Source organism: Olea europaea, unplaced genomic scaffold, assembly GCF_002742605.1.
Source record: "Olea europaea var. sylvestris unplaced genomic scaffold, O_europaea_v1 scaffold2821, whole genome shotgun sequence".
Lineage (NCBI taxonomy): Eukaryota > Viridiplantae > Streptophyta > Magnoliopsida > Lamiales > Oleaceae > Olea > Olea europaea.
The window spans coordinates 1-11,059 of record NW_019246711.1 but is presented as its reverse complement, the minus strand read 5'-3'; the positions used below and the strand labels follow the sequence as shown (position 1 = coordinate 11,059).

The window sequence follows — 11,059 nt, the reverse complement described above, 5'->3', positions numbered from 1 at the left end:
ATCATTATACAAAAATTGAGAAATTATTATATTGTTTGATCATAAACTCGGGAACCCAAGTTCTGTCACTTAGTCCTTTTTTGATTAATCTCAAGCGGTATGCTTTTCTTAACTTGTATTCTTAACCTCTTAGTCAACCTTGTATTTGTGTTGTTTATGTTAGATATCATTTTTTGTTTTTTTTTGTTTTTTTGTGTTCATTCAATGCTTTTTCGTTTGTGTGAACCTAAGAAATTGTGTGGATTCTTGCTCTTGAGGGTTTTTGAGCTAAATTATGCTCGGCCCACATCGAATTTGTGCGTTACTGTGAAGATTTTATGGTTAATTCAGTCCTTAATAATTTGTAGCATACTCAACAAGCACGCGCGCCTGCAGACGTAGAGAATTTAGAGATATGGACTGGAATTAGTTGAAGTAATTCTTGGCTGTTTATGCATTACATTCACATATTTGGACAATATTTCGGCAGTATTTGTTATATAGAGAAATGAAATGATGGCTCATAACGAGGGATGTTAATAAGTTCTTTTGTTAAATCTAGATCATTGTTTGTTGTCTATATTTAAAGCAAACGATCTGGTTTATGTTTATTTATCAAGACTCAAATTATGGTGGATTTCTTCAATTTGTTCCTCCATTAAGTGTTTCTGCTCCAGGTTTCGTGCCTCAAATGGCGGCAATACTGGCTTCTAACTGCTATTGCCGCTATGGAGATCTGATAAATCACGAAAGATCAGGAGACAAGCTGAGTTTCTCCAGCTCACTATTGAATCATGATTCTTTAGAGAAGTATTCATGTCATCTTTTTAAAACTAAAAAAGAGCAGAAGTTTTACGTGGAAATGCAAAAGATGGAATCTCCAGCAAAGGTAGGTGTAAATGGCCGACCGACTAAAATGGTACCCACAACTGACACGAGGAAAGGGAAATCTCCTCCAGTTGGAAAAACTTCACAAATGATAAATGGAACTACAAGGAATGTCAATGGAGTCCGCAAGGTTAATGGAGTCGGCCTCGTTAAGAGAGATACTGATCCACCTCTGATGAAATCTTCAAGCTTTAAAGAGCTTCCACCCATTGAAGGGCTTAAAGTTTTGCCTTCGGATGAAGGTTTCAGTTGGGCTAGTGAAAATTATAACTCCTTCCAAAGAAGTGTAGATGTTTGGACCTTTGTTCTTTCACTGCGTCTGCGTGTTCTGTTCGACAATGCGAAATGGAGCTATTTAGGAGGCTTTACCGAAGATAAACAGGTACACTGGTTACACTTTTGGCATAAAACTTGTTACGTTTGTTTGGTAAGATGGATTGTATACTATTTGACAACATAAGTAAGGTAAGAGAAAGAAGCTAAAATCTTGTCTATTGTAATGTTGAGTCTTGTCCAATACAGTGAACCAAACATGCCTCTTATCATAGCTTCTTATTCATGGTTAGCAAACTTGGATTTATAGTAAAACTGTATTAATTTTCAGAGAAGCAGAAGACAGAAAACTGCCTCGTGGTTACGGGAATGTGTGCTTCAACTTGGTCCCACTTTTATTAAACTCGGGCAGTTATCTTCAACAAGGTCCGATCTATTTCCACGAGAATTTGTGGATGAGCTTGCCAAGTTGCAGGTATCCGCAACAAGATCTTATCTTTAATGGTATAGTTGTCGAGCCTTGAGTTTGATTGTGTTTTGATCAAATTGAAATATGATTCAGGATAAAGTACCTGCTTTTTCACCAAGTAAAGCAAAGAACTTCATTGAAACAGAATTGGGTGCTCCAATTAATCAGTTGTTCAAGGAGTTTGAAGACCTACCTATTGCAGCTGCTAGTCTTGGTCAGGTGTTTGCTTCATATTTGAATTTCTTTTCCTTCTCTGTGTGAAAGGGGAACGCCTGAATTATAGGATTTATTGTCGCACTTTAGACCTTGGAAGCATATAAATCAAATATATTTATTGCCTCTAGAAACCCAAAAAACAGAGATAGACAAACAAAGATACATGCAGTTCTTTTGTTATCTACAATGATTTCTGTTTGCATTTAAGTTTAATGCTCGGTCAAAATTTTACAGATCGATCCCATTCTTTTTGCTTATTCCTCTGATAATTTTTATGCTGATTTTTGGTTAAAATTAGGTGCTACCATTCGAACATTCTAGTTTATTCCATAATTGAGCGCCCTATTGGAATCCTTTCCTCAAACAACATGCATATTGATGACTAAATTGTGGTAATAGTCCTTCTGTTTGCATTTAAGTTTAATGCTCGGTCAAAATTTTACAGATCGATCCCATTCTTTTTGCTTATTCCTCTGATAATTTTTATGCTGATTTTTGGTTAAAATTAGGTGCTACCATTCGAACATTCTAGTTTATTCCATAATTGAGCGCCCTATTGGAATCCTTTCCTCAAACAACATGCATATTGATGACTAAATTGTGGTAATAGTCGAAAAGAGTGATATGCTTCGTGAGTATATCATAATTTATTACAAGACGCTGATTTGTCTTCAAAGGAAATTTTCTCAGGTGCATAGGGCTATCTTACATAATGGAGAGAAAGTAGTTGTAAAAGTACAAAGACCTGGTTTAAAGAAGCTTTTTGACATTGATCTGCGTAAGTAATTTTTACTCTGTGACCATTGCTGCTACCATTACCTTCCTTTTGTATGTACATCAATATACCTGTTTCTTCAGGAAATTTAAAACTGATTGCTGAGTACTTCCAAAAAAGTGAAACCCTAGGTGGTCCGACAAGAGATTGGGTTGGAATATATGAAGAATGTGCCAAGTAAGTAGTACCAGGCGTCCCACCATGTTTCTTTTTCTAATGATGATGATGATCATTATAATAGTAATTCTAAGAATAATCTTTCATGAACTGTGCCTACGTGGTGCGATGTTTGGAATATTATGAGAAAGATGGGGTATTTCTATTGATCAATCATGTCTGCATGGCCATCTTAATACATGTTTCTCAATGTGAGAGATCATACTTTTAAAGCTACAGTTGGGGAAATCCAATAGACATATCTTAGTTATATGAATAATTTGATCTAACTGAATTTTGCAATTGGTGTCCAAGCATTCCCCATGCGTCTGAAACCTATGGAATAGGAGATCCAACACACTGCTCAAAATATATTTTATCCGGAGTTGAAAGCAGATGACCTCAAAACAATGAAGTAATCCATCCAAAATATTTGTTGATCTTCTGCTCTCTCTTTTCCCCTCTCCTGTGTGAATAAATGTCAGAAAATTTGATGGCTATGATTTCTAACTGTATAGGTTTAAGTAGTCTAAACTGCATATCTAGTGGTTAACTTTTGAGAACATTAAGTTCAATACATAAGATTCATAATGTTTTATATTTTAGTTTAAATATTCTTCCTAACTCTCTTGAAATGCATGCAAGTATGCTGTATGATTACTGTGTGCGATGCTCATGTTGTGCTGGTTCACATTATTTACTTTGTTCACATGATGTGCAATAATGTATTATTCATCTATATGCTTTGTTTACTGCCAAGTAAATTTCCGTTTGAGCTTCCCTTCTGATATTAACTATATATATCAATGTTGATTGGTTGTCTAATAAATTTTTATGCTCATGGGGTGTCCAGGATTTTGTATGAAGAAATTGATTATGTAAATGAAGGAAAGAATGCTGATAGATTCCGCCGGGATTTCCGAAATATAAAGTGGGTCCGAGTACCTGTATGTTTCCTATGGAAGGACTGCTGGTTCTTCTTCCTTATTACTATTTGTATCTTTAAATTGGTTCTCTTTCAACATTTTTTATTGAATTCTCTGCCCTGTGTAGTTGCAGAGATGAAAGTGGAAAAGGAAAGAAACATTACTATGCATTCTATGCAATTCTTTGGTGTATTTCCTATATTTTGCTTTCTACTTTTCCAAGAGTTAAAAGTTTAGTGCTAATAAAATTAGTAAATGCTTGAAAAACACTGAGTTAAAAGAAAGCAGGATAGCTATATTCACCATGTTTTTCGATGATCTGTCTCTTATTTATCTATCTTCAAATTAGTAGTAGTACCAGGAACAACTGACTTTTCAAGAGTTACAATTATTTTCTGATACTTGTGTGTGAAATTAAACAAACACGTCCTTGTTTTATTGTTGTTTCCATCAACTCAATAAATGGAATTTATATTGCTTGCTTTCAGATCATAGTGTTGAGTTTGTTGTCCAAATTCCATTATTCATTTCTGTTTACCACCTCCATATTCTTACAAACTTGGACTTTCTATAAAAATAATATATTATTTCTGCTTTATGCATATTTTGCATCTGAGCTTATTCTAATTATAATGCGCTTTTTTCCATATTCTAGTTGGTCTACTGGGATTATACAGCAACAAAGGTGTTGACATTGGAATATGTTCCAGGTTCTAATCTAATATACTCTAATTTCCTTATTTTTACAGAATAAATTCCTAATTTAAACTAAATAATGTGCCTGCTTTTATGGGCTAAAGCATTGATCATATGGTAAGGCTTTTATGTGATGCTTATATACTTTCATATTTTGACCATCTAATTAGGGGTTAAGATAAATCAATTAGACATGATAGATGCCCGAGGTTTTAGTCGATCCAGAATATCATCACGTGCTGTTGAAGCTTACTTAATTCAGGTGAGTTCCCGACAGTTAAGTTATTCAGGTTAATGAAATCTAATCCTTCATCGGCTAAATAATTTTTTGTACACCTGCTTTGATTTCAGATACTAAAGACTGGTTTCTTTCATGCTGATCCTCATCCTGGAAACCTGGCTATTGACGTGGATGAAGCAGTCATCTACTATGACTTTGGTATGATGGGAGACATCAAGAGCTTTACCAGACAGAAGTTATTAGACGTTTTCTATGCTGTTTACGAAAAGGATGCAAAAAAGGTTCGTCATTTCATCTTTGAATGCTCTGCTACCTCTGCATTTGCGCAGTACTAACTAACTTTTAAGATTTGGGAAACAATGTTTTCCTGTCGAACTCTACTGACTAAATAAATCAGCTTAGCCCTCAAATTTCAAAGAACGTATAAGATTTTGGAGTGCTACCTCTTCTTCAAAAAGGCAGTGATTCTGGGATCATTTTGGCTGAATTACTAACTCAGATTCTTCATTTTCATTTTTGGGATTGAGTGACATTGTTTTTATCAGTTATTTAGCTAACATATGATGTTTTATGTTCAACATAAAAAAAAGGGAAAAATTCCGTAACACAGGTGCATACATAGTTATTGATTGTATCCTTGTTTTGTTTACTATGATCGAGCTTAGTTATTTTACAATTCAGTAGCTTCAATTATCTAAGCTGTCTATGCAGGTTATGCAAGGTCTTGTAGACCTTGGAGCACTTCAGCCCACAGGAGACATGTCGTCAGTATGCTTCTTAACCATCAGTTTTACTTTAAGGCATTGGAATTGAAATGTCACCCATGTTTGATGATTTCTTTACAATCTTGCTGTTGTTCTGTAAATTATTTTTTGGTTCCTAGGTGAGGAGATCTGTGCAGTTTTTCTTAGATAATTTGTTAAATCAAAGACCTGATCAGCAGCAAACTTTCTCTGCAATTGGTGAGGTACGCAGAAATTCGCGCACTCGGTCATAACCGATTTAGTAGAGTTGTCCAATCCTAATTTGGTTTCAGTAACTGGTATTTTTGTTTAAATGAGTCTCATGGGCAATGTAGATTTTACTAACTCAACATGAAATAAAAATGTGATTTCCAATATTGTAAAACGTTGGAACGTGAAAGTGGTTCTATTTCATTATTCAATCCATGCCGATTCTAATTATTAGCATTGTTCTGCTTGTTTTGAAGCCAAGAGCATTCCATATTTTCTCTTGCTCTGTGCTTAAAAATTACAAAGGGATTGTAAAACCTCTTTGCAGGATTTGTTTGCGATAGCTACGGATCAGCCATTCAGATTTCCTTCCACTTTTACATTTGTGCTCAGGGCATTTTCGACCCTTGAAGGTAATTTCTCTACCAAAAGTGTTGTGTTTCCCTCACGTTGCAACTCATCTGCAAAATTTGATCCTCAAATGGCTTTTCTCCAAATTCCTTTAATTTGTGCCATCTCCCTTGATGAAAGATATATTTATATAATCTAATACAAATTCGGATTCTGAATCCCATACACTTCCTAGTTTACCTATATGCTTCAATATCGTGCAATTCAAATCGGTTGACACTTCTCGAATTGTTATCACTACTCTATAACAACAATGAAGAGCCTGATGAAGTTAATTTACTTCTTTTTCTTTCCTTATATCGGTGGCATTGTCCATGATTTTCTGAGATATCACATGTTTTACCAAAGGGTTTCTTTGTCATAGGCATTGGCTACATTCTGGATCCAGATTTTTCCTTTGCTAAGATTGCTGCACCATATGCTGAGGTTCTACTATTTGAAAATCAAGATTTTACGCATATTAGTCATTCTGGAAACTATTCTTATCTGAAATGGTTAATTTGCCAACAGGAGCTCTTAGATTTAAGACAGAAGCAGCAGACTGGAACTCGACTCGTTCAAGAAATAAGGAAACAAGCTGACGATGTACTGTATTTTCTCCTTCTTTTGATTTTCTGATCAAGAAAAATTTACTGTGGACTATAATGGAACTATTTTCGATTACTTTGTAATTCAGGCAAGAGTGTACACAATGTCCATGCCATACCGAATTCAGCGGATAGAAGACTTCGTAAAAGAACTTGAATCGGGTGATTTAAAACTTCGAGTTCGAGTTCTTGAGGTAATTGTTCTACAAACAGTTTTAGCTAGGTCTCGATATTTTTCTGCTATTGAACATATAAAAATTGTATATATCAGTCGGAGAGAGCAGCTCGAAAAGCGACCATACTACAGATGGCAACCATGTATACAGTCTTAGGCGGCACCCTCTTGAACCTCGGCGTTACATTTACCAGCCAAGGTAGTCAAATTATTGCGAATGGATCTTTTGTTGGTGCAGGTGAGTGTCAAGATTTCATATATCGATTCAACTGTTGTGTTCTGGTTGCTGCTAAGTATTAATTTTATTTTTTGATGCAATGCAGGTGTTTTTCTTACTCTCCTTCTTAGGTCAATGCAGAGGGTGAAAAGACTTGAGAAATTTGAGAAAATGATATGATCTTCAAGAACTATTCATCATTGAAACCACACAAATATTTACTACATTTACTCATTTCTTTTGTGCTTTACACGTTTATAGTAACACTGTGATTAACAGATACGCATTGGTTCATATCAAGAAAGATATAGGAATTTAAATTTCACATTTATGTTCAAATAGACGAGATTAAAAAACCTCGACTGGGGCAGCATTGATGAAAAAATGAAAAACAATGTGCTGACAATCAATGTTCAGATATCAAAGCTTGATGCTTATTTAGCATTTCTTGATGGAACTGTTTATGCAAAAATGAATGATTGATATTTGATATACCTGCCCTTCCTAGTGTTGTTTGTTCGTGAAATTATTTCTTTCGATTTTAAACCACCGCAAGTGTACGGTTTGTTAATAAGTCATAAAGTGGATTCAATGAATCTGAATATCGTCCCACAAAGATTGATTAGTTCAAATTTTATCTAACGTAGCCTTAATCGAAATTAGATTGTCAAAGTGAATGTGGACCTAATTAAGACTCTAATTTCAAAAAGAAACCCTAATTACGCCAATTTAATGAGTAAATTGAAATTAAAACTCAAAACAATATTTTAACACTCTAGAATAAAACTAAAAGTTGAGAAAGCACGTTGTTATAATCAATAGAAATTAAACACACTAGGATCACGATTTTTCATGCAATTATCACTTTAAACCTTAGTTTCACAACATGACAACACACTTCAGTTGTGACGAATTAATGTTCCTAAGTCTATTCAATACTCTCTTTCGAGATGTATCAAACCTATTTCTACATACCACCAGCCTATATTTCTATGACAAGAGCATATGTATAAATGCATACGATTTTATGAATACTTAAAGATTCACGTAGGGCATAGCGGTATATTTCTATTCTCTATCGGACCCTACGATGATTTATAATATGTCAAAATTTATTTCAATTCTTTCGAATGCAAGAATAAATCACTTAAATTCACACAATTACGAGCTCTTAATTGCGGAAACATTAATTGCATATAAATAATTCAAAACAATAAAAATGTGTCTTAACATCAAATTGCAAAACTAGGATATTAAAATTCAAATTACATGGTTCATCGATCTCCTAGCATAATAAAAATCTAGCCTAGCATGATTAAAATAGCAAAATACATCAGGTTTTAAGTAATAAGCATCACCGGATTAGAAAAACTTGAAGAAATCTTGAAATTCCAATAGCCAATCTTCGTTCTTACGCTCCAAATCTTCTTCAAGATGTGTTTTACTGCCTCCCAATGCGTTCTGGTCGTCTTTGGATTGTTTTTGATATTTATATCCCCTGAACATTAGGTTACCAAAGGAGTTTTAATCGTATAAGGAAAGAAAATTTCGTAGCGGACAAATTGTCATGCGACTGCATGGTTTTAATCTGTGCGGCCGCATGGTTATTCCATATTTTCAATTAAATTCCCTGCATCCATTCGTGCGGCCGCACGAGAGTTCTACCATGCGACCGCATGGTAGACTTCAACTTTCAAAAACTTTAATTTAGTCCCTTTACTTGAATCATTCACTTGTAGGCATCTTTTCTTCACTCTTTCCATTCCATCATCCTAAGGCATCATCAATTGGCATTTGGTTCAACCAATTCCTTGATTTGTTCATCGGGTCAACTTTTGGGTAATTGCACCTTGGTCCTTGAACTTTCACTTTGTGTCATTTTAGTCTTTTTTCGCGTCTTTTCTCATGTATTTCACCATGTTCATCGACGTTCCCTACAATTCACAAATGTAACGAAATTAAGTCACAATTCAATCATTTTGCTCGTAATTAAGTCATGTTTGTGACCTAAATAAGTGTGCAAAAACACACTTATCAAACTCCCCAAACTTGAACTATTATTTGTCCTCAAATAAGATAGTACTAAATTTTGAACAAACATGGCTTAATACCCTACTACGGCTCAGGATTGGACTAAGTGTTTGATCTGATGATGATATATCAGTGCAAAAATGACATTAACCTTCACCTGTTAAATGCGTACTTGACGTGTGTGTGTGTGAGTTCATGCCAACATATTAGGTTCGTGATGGATTTGAGTCCCGACCCCGAGTGGTCAATTGTATCCTACTCGCTCGAGAGATACACAACCCCCAAAATTTATGTTTTTTTTTTCACTCAATTATCCTAGGGTTGTGTTTTAAAATTAGGAATTTACATAGCTGTAGTTCTCACCCTCTCATAGTTTGGATTAATCTCACTATCACAAATTTACATTTCAACAAGTGAAGGCTCTCATAAATTTGATCGCTTCGACACTCAAGATTAAACTAGGTTACTTGCCTCGCCTCAAATGTATAGTTTCTTTACCCAAATGTCCAAGGGTTTTTTTCATGTTATCGTCTCTCTTTTCTCTAATTTTTCTGATTTTATTATTAAGCTTCTCATTTTTTTTCATTTTCATCTTCTCATTTGCTTTCTATATAACCCATGTAATGAGTTTTAGGCCGATGACTCCCAAACCAGTTGGTTTTAGGGCACCAGGTTTTAAACCCTTACAGGCTTATTTACTTGAGTTATAAAGGCTCGATCAGATGACTTTCATTTAAGCTCTTTCCCTATTGCTTTCTATATGACCCTTTTAGCGAGTTTTAGGCCGGTGACTCCCAAGCCAGTTGACTTTAGGGCACCAGATTTTGAAATATCCTTACAAACTTACTTGCTCGAGTCATAAATGCATGAAAAGAAGTGAATTGTTCTCACAAATTTATTTTATGCCCTTATTGTTCTAGACATTTAGTTTCCAAAACTAACCCTTAATTTAAGATTTTCACCTAATCTTCACCTCACTGGTCTAGATAATCCACACAATAGAATTCATGTACAGAGCCTCCACTCATCTCAATGCTCCTTTACAATAGCTTAACCATCATCAAACTGTCTTAAGGCAGTTTACGGTTTAATTTAATAGAAGGTTATCATTCTTTTCCTATTTTATGCTCAAAATTCAGTCATTTATCTAACATGTCAAGCATGAATAGTGTGCATAGATAATGTTAAGTTTTGCATCAACAAGTGTCAATTAGCCTAGTTGCGTTAGATCCAAAGTTTTTGCAGTTTGAACTAGTCCAATTATAACATCATAGCTAGTAAGGTTATCAAATCCACACAAGCATGCATGAAAAGAATTAAAACAAAACTGAATTAGAATAGCAAAATACATCAGGTTTTGAGTAATAAGCATCATCGGATTAGAAAAACTTGAAGAAATCTTGAAATTCCAATAGCCAATCTTTGTTTTTTGCGCTCCAAATCTTCTTCAAGATGTGTTTTACTGCCTCCCAATGCATTTTGGTCGTCTCTGGACTGTTTTTGATATTTATATCCTCTGAATATTATGTTACCAAAGGAGTTTTAATCGTATAAGGAAAGAAAATTTCGTAGCGGACAAATTGCCATGCGATCGCATGGTTTTAATCCGTGCGGCCACATGATTATTCCATATTTCCAATTAAATTCCCTGCATTCATTTGTGCGGCCGCACGAGAGTTCTACCATGCGACCGCATGGTAGACTTCAACTTCCAAAAACTTCAATTTAGTTCATTTACTTGAATCTTTCTCTTCTAGGCCTCTTTTCTTCACTCTTTCCATTCCACCATCCCAAGACATCATCAATTGGCATTTGATTCAACCAATTCCTTGATTTGTTCATCAGGTCAACTTTTGGGTAATTGCACCTTGGTCCTTGAACTTTCACTTTGTGTCATTTTAATCCTTTTTCGCGTCTTTTCTCATGTATTTCACCATGTTCATTGGTGTTTCCTACAATTCACAAATGTAATGAAATTAAGTTACAATTCAATTATTTTGCTCGTAATTAAGTCATGTTTGTGACTTAAATAAGTGTGCAAAAACACACTTATTGTTCTTTTTTAC

At 34.8% G+C, this 11,059-nt stretch overlaps 1 protein-coding gene across 2 annotated transcripts; it reads left to right on the top strand.

Moving 5' to 3' along the window:
• The first annotated feature begins 8 nt into the window (after window positions 1-8).
• Window positions 9-7,456, top strand: LOC111384037 (protein ACTIVITY OF BC1 COMPLEX KINASE 7, chloroplastic-like). Of its 2 annotated transcripts, XM_023008252.1 has the most exons (18): window positions 9-97; window positions 657-1,249; window positions 1,472-1,615; window positions 1,703-1,828; window positions 2,516-2,603; window positions 2,684-2,777; window positions 3,610-3,703; window positions 4,338-4,392; window positions 4,549-4,640; window positions 4,730-4,900; window positions 5,331-5,387; window positions 5,503-5,586; window positions 5,901-5,985; window positions 6,348-6,409; window positions 6,494-6,568; window positions 6,660-6,764; window positions 6,842-6,983; window positions 7,069-7,142. In XM_023008252.1, exons 2-18 carry the CDS (start codon window positions 671-673, stop codon window positions 7,140-7,142), a joined length of 2,127 nt encoding a protein of 708 aa, XP_022864020.1. In that variant the 5' UTR covers window positions 9-97; window positions 657-670. The 2 variants fall into 2 exon arrangements, with proteins under 2 accessions (XP_022864020.1, XP_022864019.1); XM_023008251.1 differs by lacking the exon at window positions 9-97 and having other exon boundaries at window positions 671-1,249; window positions 7,069-7,456.
• Window positions 7,457-11,059: the final 3,603 nt, after the last annotated feature.

Excerpts from the sequence above, each read along its gene's own strand:
- LOC111384037 (XM_023008251.1), top strand. The coding sequence starts at position 671 with ATGGCGGCAATACTGGCTTCTAACTGCTATTGCCGCTATGGAGATCTG. Across the intron at positions 5,587-5,900 it reads CTTTCTCTGCAATTGGTGAG|GATTTGTTTGCGATAGCTAC; the intron begins GTACGCAGAAAT and ends ACCTCTTTGCAG. Across the intron at positions 6,569-6,659 it reads TAAGGAAACAAGCTGACGAT|GCAAGAGTGTACACAATGTC; the intron begins GTACTGTATTTT and ends TTTGTAATTCAG.